The sequence below is a fragment of the Barbatula barbatula genome (genome assembly GCF_947034865.1).
Source record: "Barbatula barbatula genome assembly, chromosome: 3".
Classification (NCBI taxonomy): domain Eukaryota; kingdom Metazoa; phylum Chordata; class Actinopteri; order Cypriniformes; family Nemacheilidae; genus Barbatula; species Barbatula barbatula.
The window spans coordinates 5,515,489-5,535,249 of NC_136764.1; the positions used below are offsets into that span (position 1 = coordinate 5,515,489).

Sequence of the window (19,761 nt, forward strand, 5' to 3'; positions counted from 1 at the left end):
ATATAAAGTCATTTTCCTACTATGGGAGTCAATTGTGCCCCTGAACTGAAGAAATGTATACAGATTTGGAGCAATGTGAAGGTCAGTAAATGATGACAGAATTTTCAGTGAACAGTTTCTCTAATGGAGTTTAATTTACATATCCATTTCCTAAAATATCTCCTTAAATTTCTAAATAAAATGTGTTTTACATATTTTTTGCCAAGTTTTACAAAGACCCTGGAAAGAAGAGAATAGACATAAAAACACTCATAATGACACATAAACATATAATGTGGGGAAAATGAAGAATAAAGAAATGATAAAAACAAGAAATGATAAATTTACAAGAATGCTTTTTATTATCTTGTGGGATTTCAGAGGTCTAAAGAGAAAAATCAAGAGACATAAGAAAATGTCTAAACTCATACGCTCTTCATTTAATTTCATTGCTGTCTGTGGAATCCAAAACTTTCTAAAAGAAAACTGTTAATGTTTGATATGTGCAATAAAAGTCCTTGTAAAGATAAAAATGCATCCTAAACTGTGCTGTTTGGATGAAAGCAGGAGGTGGAATGTTTTTCGCTGAAACGGTTTCATCCTTACAAGAGTGTCAGAACACTCGCCCAGCAGCCCTGCAGTTACACCACACACCTTATATAACACATCAATCACCTTAACAATTCATTACACACTCATGCATGTGCTTATAACCCCTAAATACTCTCCCCGGGTAACTCACGTTGATCCAACACCTCTGACCAACTGCATATCAAGTCATATTAAATAATGAAATTAAAGCCTGAAATAAAATCCCCCCATCGTTCTAGACTGTGACATTATTTGTTAAAGAAGATTAAGCACATTCCCTTTTAATTCTTATCAGCAAAATCATTGTAAAATTAGTAAACTGTAGTGAAATTCTTAGATATTCTACTGCTTTGAACCTTACTGTAGAAAATGCTGAAGTATTCTAGAGTACTTACTAGAGTTCATCCGTTTCCTATAGTTAGTACTGATTCATACATGAACAAAGTAGTATACTACAGCAAACTACAGTATTTTTAACATTGAATGGGCAGTCACAAATCTGATCTGTGTTTTAAAATCGAGTGTGCTGCTCTACGGACCGCATTTTAGGCATCATAAGCATGTAAGTTCCCAAGGCAACGGTTGTTGGCACATTATGTTGCCTACTGAGATGCCTTGTTTGGCACTAAAGCAAATAACACCGCAGTGAATAAATACCTGAAAGTAAATAATTCACACTAATGAGGATGAAGGGGCAATGAGCTTAATTTTCAAGAAAAATAAATGCCAGAAAAATACAACCCAGTCAAGACTCCAGAGATGCACCCTCAGAACCGCAGCGGCTCATACACTATAGTGCGTTACGAACTGTACAGCGCAATTATGAATGAACGTGTCACTGCATCACAGGGAAACCGGTCACGCTGCATTCAAATGATTCAGTAACTGCAAGTTGATCTTTAAACGTCAATCAGATGCACATGTCTGATTATGCAGAACTTCGAGATGCAGTGCGTTCAGACACGGGTGCGCACGATCACGGGGACGCCGTGAGATGAGAGGCGGTTAAACCTAAACCCGTCACTCAGGTGCACAGCTTCACAGAATGTCAATTCAACGAGCTCACGCGCTCGCACCCACGTGCGCGCAGGGTTCCCTCACGAGCGCTTTTCCCACGCGCCTCTAGAGATTCCCCCCAGCAAAATCCCTTGATTGAGTCTCAAGAGAATAATGAAATGAATGATCTAATGTTAATAATTTCAATATTCGCGCAGAGGGCTAAGTGTAAATATCTGACATTTTACAGCAATGGGATATGGTTTTATCAGCATCAGGTGTGGCTGCACATTTGCGTTTGTTGTGTCTCTTTTAAACTGATATCATAGACATAATATAGTGACAACATTCAAACACATCAATAAACGATATCAACGAAACAGAAAACACAAAGAAATACGATTGCATACGCGGTGCCAGTACAGTGGTTTTAGAAACATGGCAAACAAGATCAAAAACTCCAAACGTGCTTGGATATGGTAAAACAACTGCATGTTTATTTTGAGGAGCCTGGTGTGCTGTGTAATTTACACTACGGAGTAAGAGCATGATCATCATTCATTCAGTGTAGTACCAAAGTATTACCATCCCATACCATGACTGTAGGTATCGCTAGTGTGTTCTGTAAACGATAACCATTCCAGGGCTTTCACGTGCCAGATAATAAAAAGGCATCCCAACGCAGTGATGAAACGTAAAACGGTGACTTACCCCCGACGCATAGCAGAGACATCGCGCAGCGCCGCGTCGCGTCGAGCAGCTGCGCTCCGGTGAGAACGGGACGGTCTACGTGCCGTGATTTAATTTAGCCTCCCGCTCAACATACAGTCATAACTTCGGCCTTTACCAAATAAAAGACGCGAATACACGCACAAGCGACCGGAAGCGGCTCACGCAAAGCACTTTCTCAGTTTATCGTGCGTTTCTCGCCCCTATCGCGCTGCCATCTTGCTTCAGCACCAGCGCTAGGCGGACAGCTCCCGGCGTGACGTCACGGCGATGAGGCGCATCACACCACGCGCTGGCGCTGGAGTTTCTCTCTCGTACGCACACGCGTTAAGCTGCATTATATAACAGCGGAGGAATGAAACGTGTCTTCCTGTCGATCTGGCACACCTGAATTGATCCTGTTCACGGAAGTGATGTAAAACACACAGCTGAAAGCTAATAATCACAATCTGGAACCGATGCGAGTGTTGTTTTGTATACTTTTGAGAGATTACAAAAGTGCAACACCTCAGGTTTGCAGAGTTAATAATAAGCGATTCACGTTTAACATATAAAATGCAAAAATATGCCAACCTACTGAAAATGCGCATATCATGCTTATTTTAATGACATATACTTCCTTTATTGGAAGCAATCCTAATGGGGTTCAAAATGTTGCACTGGTAAAGTATTATTGAGGTATTCAATAAGATCTTATATGCTTGTTGATTGAACTGGTGCTAAATTGTAAAACAAAAAGTGTATTTTATTTTGTGTTTAAATAGCAGAGTAATTCAATCATGAAAAACACTTCGGCTGGGTTATTGCATATCTGATTTCTCACAGGAGAGATGGAAAACAATCTCATGGCTGCTTTTTATAGCACATAATATTGCACTTACTGCAGTTTTTGAGCCAGTGACATCATCGCCGCGCTTCCTGTAGTGTACAACAGGGGGCGACAAATCAATGACATTTATCAGCCACTTACACCGTGTTGAATTTTCCTTTATTTTCTGCATTCTTGAAATTGGCTTGCATGGATGTTAGGGATGTACACATTCGTTGTCCTTGAATTATAAATAAATAAAATAATTTTCGTTAATGTGGTGATAGACATTTACGTTATGTTCATTTGCGCATTCAACCATTTAAACACTTAAATCAATTTATTTTCACAATCACACATGTTGGACTTGGTTCTGTTGTCCTTGTATAAGTTATATGAATCACTTCGTCAGTACTATTTTTATAAATGTCTTACAATATTTTGTTAATTTTTATAAACTGAATTGAGCACATGAAGATGGATAAAGCTCTTCCACTCCTCGATGAAATTGTACTTGGGTACAAGTAAAATGACCAGTCAAAACATCTACTCGTAATATTAAAAAGTAGCTTGTTTAATATGTACTCAAAGTAAAAGTTATTAGTTTATCTTTAAAGGCGGAGAGGGAGGCCTCTCCTGTTTCGTGCAACACCAACAATAGTCATAGTGCCTAATTTTATATAGCCTATTACAACAAGTGCACTGCAACAAAAATTTGCAGAAATATCACAGAGTCACATAGCAGAACTATTAACTATGCAATTCTCAAATCAATACACATTTTCTTCGAAAGCTAAATTAAGCATTAAAAAATATTTTTAGCCTTATTTTCTTAATAAATTATCAATGGGACACACTGCTAACTAAGTTTCTGTTGTGAAAGCACGTGTAAATCGGTCCACGCAGGGTTACGCGTTTGTTCGGAATCAGAGTAATTGTGATGATTGACAGTTGTAGCCCGGTTGTTACCATGGAAACATGAATCCCAAGAGTTTAATCCGTTTGATACGTAGGCCTAGCTTCTGTTTTTCGGCCAAAGACTGGTTAACTGAGGCCGTTTTAACTCAAATACAGAGACGCTGTGTTGCCATGTTTAGATATTTTTAAGATCTTCGCATTTGTTGTTTAGTCTTTTCTTATGAAGCGACATTATATAGTTAATAAAGTGAACAGTTGCGCATCATGTGTTTTTTTTGCCTAATAAAATGTGTCGATTTATAGGTTTATTTTGGACTTAGATTCATCTTCTGATTCAATACTGGCCTGAACATCATTAAAATAATACTTTTTCATGGCTCAGCTTCCACATACAAAATTGTTTTCAAAGGATGTCAGGGACAATATTGTAGACCTGCACAAACCTGCTGACAGAAGCTTTGTGAGAAGGAGACAAATGTTGGTGCGATCATTTGGAAATAGAAGAAATACAAAATAACTATCAATTGCCCCTGGCTTTGAGCTCACTGCTAGATTTCCCCAATGGGGTAAAGATGAGAAAGGTTAAAGATCAGCTCAGAACTACACGAAAGAAGCTTGTTAATATTTCAAGACAGTTGGGAACACAGTTAACAAGCAAACCATTGGTAACACGCTATGCCACAATAGATTGAAAACCTGAAGCACCAGCAAGGTCCTCTTGCCGAAGAAGGCCCACCTGGCTCGTGTGAAGTTTGACAACGAACATTAAAATGATTCAGAAAAGGCTTTGGAGAAAGTGCTGTGAGACCAAAACTGACTGGAGGGAGAGAAAAGCTGACTATGAACCCAAGAACACCATAGTCTTTTTATCTGCTACGGGTACAGGAGGACTTCACCGCATCGAGGGGCTCAGGGACGGGTCCATGTACCGTGAAATCTTGGACGAGAACCGCTTAACTAGATCACTGAAGATGGGTCGTGGATGTGCCTTTAACATGACAAAGACCCAAAACATATCGCCAACACAACCAAAGAGTGGCTTAAGGAGAAGCACATTTCTCCACCAAGTACAAAGATATGTTTTGCTCTGGGATCAAATATTTCACTGCCTGAAATGCAAATCAATTTATTAACTTTATATAATTTTCCCCTGATATTTTGATATTCGATTTTTATCAGTTAAAAAAAACCTAACATTGAAATTATAGACCCTTCATTTCTTTGTAAACCCTCACTGCATGTCATCAAAGCAGAAGTTGTTCAGTTCCATAAACACTGCGTAAATACTATTACTGTATTACTATTAAAGAACAATACTTCATATAAGTTACCAATGCAACACGGGTACGAGCATTATTTAAACAAATATTATTTATCTTACATCTACATTCCTGCACACAAAAACATGGGCTTCCATTAGACCAGAGCAGCCCCACAGACTTACTGCGTCCATGCCACGCCGCATTGATGCAGTAATTCATGCAAAATTGAGTGCATAGAAATGAACATACTTTGCAAAATCTTGCCATTTCTGTTTAAAACATCCTTTTATTATTGATCTTATGTAATATTGTAATATTCTGAGACACTGAATGTTGTATTTTAAGCTATACATTTCGTTGCACTGTACTTGTATGTGTGTAATGACGATAAATTGAATCCAATCCAATAATCATGAAACTACAAACAAGCATAACGGCTTGAAATATTTCACTCTATGTGAATTGAATCTATATAATATATGGGTTTCGAGAAATTATTTTTTGACCTTTTTCTCGATATTCTAATTTTCTTTTTAGACGTAATTGTATATCATTTTATGAGCTCTTGAGACCGGAAGTGGTGCGCGTGAGCTGGCGGAATTCTGACAGTGCGAGCAGTTTGTTTACCGATTCATCGGGATCGCGCCTCAGTCCAAGATGGCTACGGGAGACAATAGTGGTCGGGTACCTTGTCTAAATTTCAACACACCCGGACCCCTCGGTAACAGCCAGCCGAGCAACAGCCCTTACGCCTCGGCCGCGGGTCAGAGAGAGTCCGCCGGAGGCAGCGGGGGCTCTCAGGGCGCGACGAGACGCTCGAACCCGCAGTCAGGGCCTGCCGGCCTGGAAAGCGCCGGAGTCGCGTCGGGCCCTCCGCCCAACCTGATGAACTCTCTTCCGGCGGCGGTAGGGCCGATGTGCGGGGCGATGGCTCCTGTCGCCTCTAACATGATAGGAAACCCGTTTAACGCAGTGGCGACGCAGGCAGCCGTGACGCACTCCGCCGCGGCAGCCGTACTCGTGTACCGGGAGCCCGTTTACAACTGGCAGGCCACGAAAAGCACCGTGAAGGAGAGATTCGCGTTTCTGTTTAATAATGAAGTCCTGAGTGACGTTCACTTTCTGGTGGGGAAAGGAATGGGAGTGCAGCGGATACCTGCACACAGGTGAGCGCCAAACACGCGGACTGCGTCACATTTTATGACTACAAACATCATTCGGACACGCTCTCTCTCTTTCTCTCTCTCTCTGTCTCTCTCTTTCTGTCTCTCTCTCTTTCTCTCTCTCTTTCTGTCTGTCTCTCTCTTTCTGTCTCTCTCTTTCTGTCTCTCTCTTTCTGTCTCTCTCTATCTCTCTCTCTGTCTCTCTCTCTCTGTCTCTCTCTTTCTGTCTCTCTTTCTTTCTTTCTCTCTTTCTTTCTCTCTTTCTGTCTCTCTTTCTGTCTCTCTCTATCTCTCTTTCTCTCTCTTTCTGTCTCTCTCTCTCTTTCTGTCTCTTTCTTTCTCTTTCTTTCTCTCTTTTTCTCTCTTTCTGTCTCTCTTTCTTTCTCTTTCTGTCTCTCTCTATCTCTCTTTCTGTCTCTCTCTTTCTCTCTCTTTCTGTCTCTCTCTATCTCTTTCTCTCTCTCTCTCTCTCTCTCTCTCTCTCTCTCTCTCTCTTTCTTTCTTTCTCTCTTTCTTTCTTTCTCTCTTTCTGTCTCTCTTTCTGTCTCTCTTTCTTTCTCGTTCTGTCTCTCTCTCTTTCTCTCTCTCTCTTTCTGTCTCTCTCTCTTTCTCTCTCTTTCTGTCTCTCTCTCTCTTTCTGTCTCTCTTTCTTTCTGTCTCTCTCTCTCTCCTCTCTCTCTCTCTCTCTCTCTCTCTCTCTCTCTCTCTCTCTCTGTCTCAAATGTCACGTTATCCTTAACGCAAACCCATGTTATGTAGTTACGTTACGCTATTATTTCATTAGATTTTGTGTTAATAAGGACCGTGAATGTGTTGCAGGTTTGTTCTGGCAGTTGGCAGCGCTGTGTTTGACGCCATGTTTAATGGGGGCATGGCCACCACGTCCACAGAGATCGAGCTCCCTGACGTGGAGCCTGCTGCCTTCCTCGCCTTACTCAAGTATGATTTCTTTGAGAGTTGTTTGTGCGTCTGTATGTATCGAGACATGTAGATACCGACCCAGTCGTCTCTTCAGGTTCCTCTATTCTGACGAAGTTCACATTGGACCGGAGACGGTGATGACCACGCTTTACACCGCCAAGAAATACGCTGTCCCGGCACTAGAAGCGCACTGTGTGGAGTTTCTCAAGAAGAACCTCCGAGCAGACAACGCCTTCATGCTTCTCACACAGGTAGATGCAGTGGCTCTCTTCAAAACTGTCTCTGTTATGTTTGAAGGGGTTTGAAACAGCAGCTCGGCAGGGACCGACACATCCATCATCTGTCATAGATTCACCTCTGAATTGTTTTCTGATGGAGTGATTGATTGGTTTGTCTTCAGGCACGTCTCTTCGATGAGCCTCAGCTGGCCAGTCTGTGTCTGGAGAACATCGACAAGAACACAGGAGATGCTCTGGCTGCAGAAGGATTCACAGATATTGATCTGGGTACTGGAACGTTGAGAGAAAAGCCAGTCACATAAGTCTACACATGCACATTTTAGAGAACCACACCAATCTATACACATGCACACACTACATCAATCTATAAATCCAATTTGACAGAATTCAATAAATAAATGCAGGGTTACTCATGTACGTAGCTTTGAACGCATCACGTGTTCATCACAGATACGCTGATGGCAGTGTTGGAGAGAGACACGCTGGGTGTTCGGGAGGTGCGATTGTTCGGGGCGGCGGTCCGCTGGGCGGAGGCGGAGACGCACCGCCAGCAGCTCCAGCCCACACCAGAGAACAAGAGACGTGTGCTGGGCAAAGCCCTCTGCTTCATCCGCTTCCCTCTCATGACCATCGAGGAGTTCGCCGCAGGTCTGTGTTCTGTTACGGGTTCGGTTAAAGCAGTGTGTCTTCTCTTTCTCTTTTGTTTTTGTTGAGTATCGTGGCTCTTCGCTCAGGTCCGGCTCAGTCCAGCATCCTGACGGACAGAGAGGTCGTGAGTCTCTTTCTGCACTTCACCGTGAACCCGAAGCCACGCGTGGAGTTCATCGACCGGCCACGCTGCTGCCTGCGCGGGAAAGAGTGCAGCATCACACGCTTCGGGCAGGTGGAGAGCCGCTGGGGTTACAGCGGGACCAGCGACCGAATCCGGTGACACACGCGTGACTAATGATGTCATGACGTATGACGCTGGGGCTGTGTTTCACTCTTTTCACTCTTGTGTGTGTTGGCAGGTTCTCAGTGAATCGCAGGATTTTTATTGTTGGTTTTGGTCTTTATGGATCTATTCACGGACCTACAGACTATCAAGTGAACATACAGGTACGTCACCGCCCTTCAACGTTTAAAACTAAACTTTTTTTAAAGTCCCCGTGAACCGGAAGTTGCGATCGTTCCGTATTGTGCTGCATTTCCGACTGAAATGGAAATTCGAATGAGAAAAATAGTGGCGTGGCTTTCGTCTTTCTATACAATTTAACTGGATGTATAAACAGCCGTTGCATTTTGAAATTAAACTGGCAGCAGATAGACAGTTGAAGGGGAGGAGTTAACAGATGCCCCGCCCAAGCCTCTAACGTACGTCATTTGAGAAGGACAGTCATTGCAGGACGCAAGGTGATTTTCAGACTTCAACTAAAGATTATGAGGGCAAACGGTTTTTAAAAAGAGAATGACCCACATTGATCAACTATTTACAATAAATGTTACAAAAAATAGGCATTGTAATTTTACATTTCACTGGGACTTTAAGATTTTAAATGTGCATGTTATACACATGAAATGCATGTTTGTTTGTTGACTTCACAATTAGGTGCGACTTTTGTTTTGTAGATTATTCACACAGACAGCAACACAGTTTTGGGTCAGAACGACACCGGGTTCAGCTGCGACGGCTCAGCCAACACTTTCAGGGTGATGTTTAAAGAGCCGGTGGAAGTTCTGCCCAATGTCAATTACACAGCCTGTGGTACACTGAAGGTACAGTCAGTTTTACATTTAACTCTTTCGAATCTCATGGGGAGAAAGTGGGTGTGTAACATGCGTCTCTCCTCTCGCAGGGACCAGATTCACACTATGGCACTAAAGGCATGCGCAAGGTTACGCACGAGTTGTCCGGCACTGGAACCAAAACCTGCTTCACGTTCTGCTACGCGGCAGGCAACAATAACGGCACGTCCGTGGAGGACGGTCAAATTCCAGAAATCATCTTTTACACATAGTCACCTTTGACATCTCAGGGCTCGCGCAGACTTGTTTTCCGTTGGCACATGCCGGCTCTAGTGCACTTGACCGTGATGCTGTTCAGAGATTTCAGAGCAAAAAACGGACACGAGGTGGTCACAGGACGGACGGGTTATCTTCAGGGGTTTATTTGCTTCAGAACTGATAGAATAGACTGTTGAACCTCAAATAGAAAAGTGACAACCGACTGACTGTTAACAGGACCATGTTACCAGATTTACAAAACAAACGCGTTTCAATCATCGATTCTTCATCAGTCTGTAATGAAAGTTTTGCCAAATCTGCAACTTGCGCTATTGCGAAAACGTTTCAGTTGAGGAGAGAAATCCTCTTTTGATGTATATGCAATTTCAAGATGAATGCAGGAGGATGTTTGGGAATGTCACGCTCTGTTATCTTCTCTTTTGTGCCAAGCTTTCCGGATACAGTGGAATGACTCTTCATATGTTCCCAATGAATTCAGCACTTAATGTAACTAAAGGAAACCCACACTATTTATTTAGACAGGGTGATGATCGCATGCATGCCGTCGTGAATTCTGTTACTGGTTTTCTTTCTGGAGGGTTGTTGATGGTTGGTTAAATCGCACCTGTTACTCGACGACTCTGCTGTCAAATAAAGAGGAATCTCATTCTTCACATCTGGATGTTTTGAAAATGAAATCACACATATCTGCTCACAAAGTGATTTTATTTTATATTCTGTTCATTGATATTTAATTGTAGAAGCGATCAGGGAGGTTTTAATGGACTGTTTGACGACATTTACATTCAGTTTGTGTGGTTGTAGATCTTGAATAATACTTCTTTGAAATTTGACATTTCTGTCACCTCCTAAACTACGTTAGCTTTAAAACAAAGAGTTTAATGTATATGCAAGTAGTAATTTTATAAACATTAACTGTTAATAAACCTGGGTAAACTGCATGCCGTTTCTGTGGTGGAGTTCTTTGTAAATAGGCTCTTAAAGGGACAGTTCAGCCAAAAATACAAATTATTTCATGGTGATGTCCAAAAATCGGTTTACATTTCTTTGTTCTGATAAAAAAACACTGTTTGCTTTCCTACATGCTTCAAAATATCAACTTTTGTGTTCAACAGAAGAAATTAATAAAGCTAATTTTCCTACTATGGTAGTCAGTGGTGGCCCATAACTGTTTGGTTACAAGCATTCTTCCAAATATGTTTATCTGAACAAAGACATTTATACAGATCTGGAACAACACCAGGGTGAGTAAATTACATTTCATTTTGTTTGAACTGTCACTTTAATGATGTTGTATTTCAAGTCCCTTTCTGTATTGATCAGAGAAAACAAAAACAATGGGTAATACTTTGCAATAAGTTCTTATTATCGTTGATTCATCAGCTAACGCCTCGGTGTATGATTTGTAAAGTCTATCACTGCTGATATGACGAAGTTATTTAACTTGACACGAATTAACAAACATTTGCTTATTGTAAACAATACAATTGTTCATTGATACTAGTTAATTGCCCATTAACCGATGTGGGATTGTAAATATGCATTTGATAATGTTGAAATTGAAAGTAACTGCTGTAGAAGCAATTACCTAACAAAATACAAATTAATCCTTATAAAGTATCACAAAGTTTGTGTTCAATACTATCAGTGAAGCTTTTCAATGTCTACAGAATACTCACTGATAACTCATTTCGTATTGCAGTTTTATATAATCAAGTCAAGCCTTAGTCGTACTGAAAATAGTTATCACAAAAGTAACTTAAGATAACGATACGGTTCTACCATCGTAACAAAATATATTTTAAGATTAAATTTGCGCAGGGTCAATTTCATTGATGTACATAAACGAGATTGGGGTGTTGCAAGATAAATTTAAAAGAAATATAAGTAACGTTCTTTGTACCATTTCTGTAAACAGGTTAGAGGCTTAAACAAATGCCATGCAGGTTCTTTGTTACTAGGTTGATGTTAACGAAGAGTATTGGAGATCTTCGTCAATCCCAAAGAAAATATTGGCCTTTTAATGGAAGTTTGACAGTTTTAAAAGCCGTCAAATTGGGTCTTGGAAAAAAGCATCCAAGTGAACTTTCTAACAATGGCATTAAATATTTTTTATTTTATGACATTGCACTGCCATCAATATAATACAGCCATAATTTACACAATCAACTGAACTTCGTTTTGACACTTAAAACTTGTTCATGTATACTTTACAGTTGTAGTACTTTATTTTTAGGTCCTTCGGCCACTCCTGCAGTCTGTGTACCCATTGTGGCAGTTTAGAGATTACTTAAGGTGATGAAACCAACTGCTTTAGTTCAAACACCATCAATTGTATCCGTTCATTTTCAAATGAATCTGCATGAACCGTGCAAAGTAGTCTTACTAGAGCTTTAACTTTAAGTTACATTACTCAATTAGCAAGTGAAAACGATAAAGACATGTTTTCGTTGCTTTGACGAGAGTCATCAACAGTGGTTGAAATGAAGTTAATTTGGCTCGCAATTTAATAAAAACTAACTTGACTTCTGTATGTGAAGTTAAGACTAAACCTTCAACAGAGAACATAAGCACTTGCCATTTTGCAATTAAAGTGCCACACACACAAATACTTTTCCATTTTTATTTTCTTTACTTCGATTTACATAATCACTTGACTGTGCGGTTTGCGTGTGGTGCCTAGAGTCCAGTCCTCTCTTGTACTCCCGAATGGAAGATATAAACAAGTGCAGGAGAAAAGGAATGACACATGAATCAGATGTGGGAAGGACTATAGAGGGGAGGCGTGTAGTTCGGTTGCTTATAACTTGTCGAGGAAGTTATCGAGTGCCGGGATGCCCTCCTTCAAGCCCTTGCGTTTACGAGTGTCGGCGACGACCTGGAAGGGTTTTGAGGCGGGGTCTTTGGGGTCTCCCTGCAGGATCTGCCAGTGGTCAAACACACACTGTGGGAAGGCCTGACCGCCGGTGTTGGAGCGCAAATCGGCTGTGAAACCTGCAGACGGCAAGACAAGACGAGTCAGGTCTGAAACACCCTGCAAAGTACAAAAATAAGGACGCTTGCTCTTAACTTACCGAAAGACTCATTGACAGGCAGGTAGGCCTTAACAATAAACATGGGTGTGCCCATGACATGAGACTCCTCAAACACATGGCCTCGCTTTCTGTTCAACACACCGTAGATGCCACCAACAACCTGCTCTGGGCACTGCAACAAGAGAACATCATGTGAGGATGTGTTTTTGCAAACGGACCAGCGAAACGTTTTTCCATAAGGTTGAAATTCAAACAAAACGTCTCGCTCACCTGGATCTCCACCAGGTAAACTGGCTCCATGAGTCTGGGCTCAGCTGTGAGCTGACAGGCGTACAGAACCCTGCGGGCTGTGGGAATGATCTGACCACCACCACGATGGATGGCGTCTGTGTGCAGCGTCACATCATGGATGTCAAAACGGACGGCACGCATGTTCTCCTCACACAGTGCACCCTGAGAGAAAGAAAAGTTGAAATGGTCACGTATTGCTTTGCGTTCACATGGCTAAACTACAATGGAAAAACCATTCTTAACTAAAAGTGGAAAACCGAGCAAAATCGGTTGGTAAAACAAATTGTAAAACTGATCTTGAATTGTCTTCAGAGGTCTCAGATATTCATGAGTGTTATCAATCACAACTTCAGAGTGGTGCATGATCTCTCCTCATTGACCAGACAAAACTGCTAAAGGCAGGATGACTTAAATGCTACGGTAACACGTTACTGACATTCAAAATCAAGTCACCTCTTTAGTAGCCCACTGGAATCCTGCCACGACACTGTCCTTGATCTCGTTCAAGTACTGCACACCCTTTGTCACATCCACCAGAAGATTGGGTCCGGTTCCGTCGGGTCCGAAGCACCAGATCTTACGGGCCTCGGTGACGTCCCACTCGTATTTGTCGGACAGGTAACGGGCGCGAGCCTTCAACTCCTGACGGGGGCCGACCTCACCCTTTTCGATGTCTTCTGCAAGCCCGTCTTGGAATGGCTTGGCCTTCATGTACAGACGGTTGTGCTTGTTGGGAGACTTGGACAAACACATCTGATCTGATTCGGCACTGACGGTCTCCCTGTATGACACAACCGGGTCCGATTTCTATCAGGAGGAGATGAGAATGAGCCACACGGATCAAAACAGTTCAACAGTTTGAGCGTTCGTCACGCATATTACCTTCAGTGGAATACAGGCATGGTCCTCCTCCAGGTCCTTGAGGCAGATTTCCAGGTGAAGTTCTCCAGCACCAGCGATAATGTGTTCTCCAGACTCCTCGATGATACACTGCACCATGGGGTCAGACTTGGCTAGACGCTTAAGACCTTCCACCAGTTTGGGCAGGTCAGCTGGGTTTTTGGCCTCAACGGCCACTCGGACCACAGGGCTCACGCTGAACTTCATCACACGCATGTTGTGGGCCTGCTCATAGGTTGTAATGGTCCCAGTCTTCACCAAAAACTGGTCCACACCGACCAGTCCAACGATGTTTCCGCATGGCACTTCTTCGATGGGCTCTACGTAACGCCCCATCATCAAAATTGTCCTTAAACAAAGATCAGCATTTTAATGACTGTCGTCATCATCAATTTAAACATTAGAAAGTGTTTTTTTATACAACTGCACACCTCTGGATGGGTTTGAGGTAGAGATCCTCCTTCTTGCCAGGGGCGTAATTTGGTCCCATGATTCGCACCTTCTGACCGGTGGACACGACACCAGAGAACACACGACCAAAAGCATAGAACCGACCCTTATCTGTGGTGGGCACCATTTTAGAGATGTACATCATGAGGGGAGCCTTCGGGTCACAGTTCTTGATACCTGTCAAATGACCCCAAAAAAGCATTAGTTACATTCAACTATACAGTCTCTACATTGAAATAAAAACCTGCACTAGACCTTTAACACTACACCAGATTTTGTGTTTGGAGCTTTTGGGGTGGGAAACACAGGGTTCCTCATGATACACAATACATGCTCACAATAATATTAATGCAATAACTGATATATTGGTTGAAAATCCTATAACGAAACATCACAATATCTATGACTATGAAAACAGAATGACCATAAAAAGGTTAAGAGAAAAATTTGTCACCATGTACGTTTTCAGTAGGTAAAATAATAACATTACCAACATTTCAAGAAATTAACATTTTAGGCTTAAATTTAAAGGTTATCTTTGTAAACGGACACATTTAACTCCTTTGTATAAACCAGGTACATTTCTACATATAAAAGCCTCTTTAAACCTGAGAACATCTCAGTTTTTACTATCGTAAATAAAATAAACCAAAAGTGCAGTAACTCATTAAGATTTATTAAAAAAGTACATTAACCTTCATTCTCGTATATGCAGAGCACTATCAGCCATCCTAAAGCATTTCTGACTATTTAACGATCCCTCATTCATGTGTCAAGCGCCACCCAGTGGAAACGTGACATAACATTTTGAAATATATTTAAAGCATCTTGTTTTATTGATCATTTAAAATATTGATGTTTGGCACCAACATATCAATTCTCACATTATACGGAGGACAAATCACAATATCTATATATTTTCCCAAACCTATAAGCTCATCTTTTCTAATCTTTCTGTTAAACACTACTAGACTTGAAACTGTTCAGACGCTGCAAAACTACCTCACTTGCATAAAAAACCTCAATCTAAAACATTTTTCAAAGGTTTGAAATGCATTTGAAAGTATGTGTGTGTCCACCGTACCCATGGCAGCCTCATCATCTCCAGGTCCCTCGTACAGTAGCTCACAGCGGTATCTCTGAGCGGTGACAGGAGATGGCAGGTGGATGGTGATCATCTGAAGAAGAGCTTCACCAGCTGGCAGCCAGCGACGCATAACTGACTTCAGCAGGGGTTTGCCCTCTTTTTCTCTATCCTCAACATCCAGCTTGATCTCCAACTTCTCGATCAGTTTGGCAGTTTCATCCTTCTTGAAGTTCATGATGGCATCAAACACCTGCAGACAGAAGGTGACGGTTCAGTGGAATCGCACGATTACCCAGAGCCGATGTACTTCATGACATTGTGTTTGGTTTAAGTGTTTACCTTGAAGATGGGGTCCAGGATGAGCTGGGCGAAGGTGCGGGGAAGTTTCCTGCCCTCGGGGCCGTTGGCTGACTTGCTGAATTTACCAGTGACCGGGTCAAAGAACCTGAAGCAGAAGAGCATCACATTTATATAGAATTCCCACTGTTAGTTTTTCTTGGTTGAGTTTGATCCAGACGCAGTGGGGAAAGCTTTACTGTGACGAGTACGGAGCAAAACCGTGACCTCTAAAGGCAGAAATAAAAATACTGACAGCCTGTGGAGACACTACACATAGATCGGCTACATTATTTGCGGATTTAAAAGTTTGACACTGACCATGTAGAGCCCATTGCAGTACACAAGACATGTTACAAAAGTAAATTTGTTGACTGTATGCGTCGTTAATGGAGAACAGTGTTTTGAAGCGCACGCTAACATTAGTAGCCTATTAGCTCAAGCGGCAAGGACAATGAGAGTAAAAACACATGCAAAAATGTTTAAGTCACAATTGTAGTATGGGTCAGCATTTGTCAATAATAGGTCTGAGTGCGCACAAACTAATCTCTGTATCTGTTTTTCTGTAGCAGAGGCAACAGTCAGCTAAAATGTTGATGACATTTATCTTTAAGTGAAGAAACATGCATATACACACGACAATAGATTAAATCACCAAAATCATGAGGTCATGTTCATATTTTGCACAATCTCAGTGTTGATCAGAGCCAGCATGTCTACATGCCACAGTAAAACTCCCCTGCAGTCTCCAGACACACACACACACCTAAAACTCGCTAAAGAGACCAAATTTGTCAAAGTGCTTTGTATTCTAGTGTTTATCATGATTACAGAAATCCTAGACTTAGTTGCATATAGCAGATGACATGTCCATGATATGAATAGTGTCATGTAATAACTTATGATGCAGCTTCTGTAGAATAATGGATGCACCAATACAGATACCAGGCTCATGGACTCGGAAAGAATGGAGCTAATGGGTACCTCGATTTCTGCAGTGAATGTTTTCAAATAAAAGCAGTTGTCCACTTTTTGCCTTTTGTTTCAGTCTTATGGAATTTTATATTTCGTATTTAGATACTGTATATCGGTCATCAGCTTCCAATGTTATGGGCCAAAATTTACATCAGTGCATCCCTATTTGTAATGTTGTCAAATATTACAACTGAAGTCTCATTTTGCATTGAATGAATGACATCCAAGTTGTTAATAGAAAAACCTACTTATTTTTGTTAAACCATTAAGTTGAGTCTTTATTAAAAGGAACCTTACAGTTTCATGCAATGCCGTTTATTGTTGTAGCGGAGTAAACTTAAGTGCAGTTTTATGTATTGATTCAGTATTATTATAAATTAACTATTGTTAATTAATCTTTATCGGCAGGTACTGCCCACCTTCGTTAGCATTATTGTCAAATCAATATCTGTTAACCTCGCCGAACAAAAAACGCGAGAAACTGGTTTCATAAATTTAAGCTTTCATACTAGTTTATTAAAACTCACCTGTCACCCCAGAGTTTCTTCATCATGTCCTCAACTTTCTTGCAGCGCTCCGTTGCACTCAGCTGACTTTCACCTTTGGCAGCAAACTTGGACACGTACATCTCAGCAAACTGCTTGAGGGTGAAGGCCCAACCGTGCAGACCAGAACCGAAACCCACGGTACCGACCACAGGATCGATCTGAGAAAACGCATCAAGATAAGCGGGAAAAAAGCTCAAGTTAATCTGACGCTAAGCAGAAACGGCATTCCATTTCAAAAACGCCACCCGCATGTGTAGACAGTAAAGCACTTCCTAAGGTCTCAGTTGTTTTTTGTTTGTTTATCCATCATCCCATCAGAGTGGTGCATGATTTCTCCTCACAGACCATCACACGCTACACAGCACACGTTCAAGTCAGATGTGTGGATTCTCACCATGATGTTACCCATGGGTCCACTCTCGTCCTCGCCGTAGGTGGAGATGATCACGTTGACGTTCTCCACAATACGCTGGAAGGTCTGGTACAGCTCCTCGGGCTCCAACTGCAGCTCCAGAAGAGCGCGGTCCATTTTGTTCATCATCAGGACTGGCTTAATGCGCTCGCCGATGGCCTGTCTCAGCACGGTCTCGGTCTGCACGCACACACCTGAGCGAGAAAGAAATAAGTCACGTGCTCACCTTTCCGGATTACAGTACGAGACGTGTAACAAATCTTACCAGAGACACAGTCCACAACAACCAGGGCTCCATCAGTGACACGCAGCGCGGCCGTGACTTCTGAAGAGAAGTCCACGTGCCCGGGAGAGTCGATCAGGTTAATGAGGAAACCAGATCCATCCTTGGACTGCTTAATGAAGGCCAAATCATTTTCGCTCAGCTCGTAGAACAGAGAGATGGCGCTGTAAAAGACGCACGAGAGCTCTTTAAAACCCAAAACAAAGCACACCTGTCAAACTGCATATTGATATAACTGATATTCGCAAGCGTGAAGGACTTCGTGCAAGTGTCTTACGTGGATTTGATGGTAATGCAGCGCTCCTGCTCATCTTTACGTGTGTCAGTGAAGCGGGTCTCTCCGGCACGGGAGGAAGCGATGATTCCAGCCTTGGACACCAGAGAGTCGGTCAATGTGGATTTCCCATGATCCACATGCGCAATCACAGACATGTTACGGATGTTGGACTTCTTGTCCATGATGGCACGGATCTGGTCGACAGTGAAGTTCACCTACAGAGAGAGAGCGAGAGAGCAAAACTCAACAGGGAGATCTCAATGCAGTTAAGGAAACACCAGTGCCATGTTTGATAAAGCTGATATGAGTCACAGTGACGTCAGCACACGAAATAGCGGTGTGTCATCTTATACTTAAATTCACTACATTAAATATCAAACAAAACACGTTAAGGGACTTCACGCTGGAGACTCGCGATTCACATCGACCAATCACAAGCCTGTTTTTGCGGCCAATCGAAAGCCTTCAACAGATGATCGTGATCGTTCCGGCTGAAAACCGCACGTGCGGCACAGAGCAAAAGCTAGCGCACTCGCCCACGTGACTGTCGCGCACGGCCCGGCGAACACATCGGCGTGTGGGCAACCGGCAAACTGATCAAAACCACACACGCAACATCAGGACCGCCGTGAAAACGTGGGGTGGTCGGTATCGTAACTTAAGCAATAGGTTAAAAGCATGTAAACGACGAAGGAGTGGCGTACAAAGAGCCTTTCGCCCAACACGAGACGGCACAATACGTGGCACAGAGAGCTAACAGGCTAACTGGGCCCGGTTAGCCGAGAACCCGTAAAAGATAAAAAAAAACGCGTAATAAAACGCCGATTGTTTCTTGAAATATGAACTACGGCAACAAAACACACTTGCAAACGCCAGTGAGATATTTAAAAAATCATGTCGCAAAATAACCGCTGCCATTTTGTTTTGTCAGGGACAGATCGCCGGCCTCATCCCGCATTTATATAGCCCGAAATACACTTAAACCCGGAAAATAACGGGTCGGAAACTCGCATCGGGTGTCTGTGTAACTATATCGAGGTAAATAACGCAGATAAAACGTACCATTTTGATGGATGTTTCGGGATTCACTCGGCACTGTTTTATTACAGAGAGCGCGCTGCCTTCCGCTGTTGGGGATAGGCAGGGAAGAAGGACGCGTAATGTTGCAGCGCGCTTTTATATTAAGGCGGAGTCCCGAGTTTAGCGTCGTGACGCAAGCAGCGCGTGTACGCCGACTTTTATGTTCCTGAAACGAATATTATATTCATAAACAAATGTTTGTAAAATCTATTTATTTTTGTTAGAATCGGAGAACTTAAAAAAATCTCTATTGCTTATAAACAATCAAAAAAATGTAAAGGTGTTAAAATTTATGCAGACGTTTTTTATTTATTTAATATCCCGTCTATTTTTCTGGATTCTCTTTTTTTAAATATTTTATATATATAAATATATATATATATATAGTTTTTTTAGTGTATTTAAAATGTGTCCATAGGAAAGAGGAGAAATACTTACTGTTGTTTTCTGTATTTTTTATTTTTTATTATTTATGAA

At 41.9% G+C, this 19,761-nt stretch overlaps 2 protein-coding genes across 2 annotated transcripts; one reads left to right on the forward strand and one right to left on the reverse strand.

Moving 5' to 3' along the window:
• Nucleotides 1-5,703: 5,703 nt before the first annotated feature.
• Nucleotides 5,704-10,759, forward strand: btbd2b (BTB (POZ) domain containing 2b). The gene is made up of 9 exons (XM_079452978.1): nt 5,704-6,449; nt 7,266-7,385; nt 7,462-7,618; nt 7,768-7,873; nt 8,057-8,254; nt 8,341-8,533; nt 8,617-8,704; nt 9,215-9,361; nt 9,442-10,759. Exons 1-9 carry the CDS (start codon nt 5,941-5,943, stop codon nt 9,601-9,603), a joined length of 1,680 nt encoding a protein of 559 aa, XP_079309104.1. The 5' UTR covers nt 5,704-5,940; the 3' UTR covers nt 9,604-10,759.
• A 947-nt stretch (nt 10,760-11,706) lies between these two features.
• On the reverse strand, nt 11,707-19,414 carry eef2b (eukaryotic translation elongation factor 2b). The gene is made up of 13 exons (XM_079451530.1): nt 19,267-19,414; nt 18,205-18,419; nt 17,910-18,091; nt 17,627-17,838; nt 17,212-17,390; nt 15,713-15,818; nt 15,371-15,623; nt 14,268-14,463; nt 13,819-14,185; nt 13,390-13,743; nt 12,916-13,098; nt 12,685-12,817; nt 11,707-12,604 (listed from the first exon to the last, which is right to left on the reverse strand). Exons 1-13 carry the CDS (start codon nt 19,267-19,269, stop codon nt 12,411-12,413), a joined length of 2,577 nt encoding a protein of 858 aa, XP_079307656.1. The 5' UTR covers nt 19,270-19,414; the 3' UTR covers nt 11,707-12,410.
• Between the last annotated feature and the right edge of the window lie 347 nt (nt 19,415-19,761).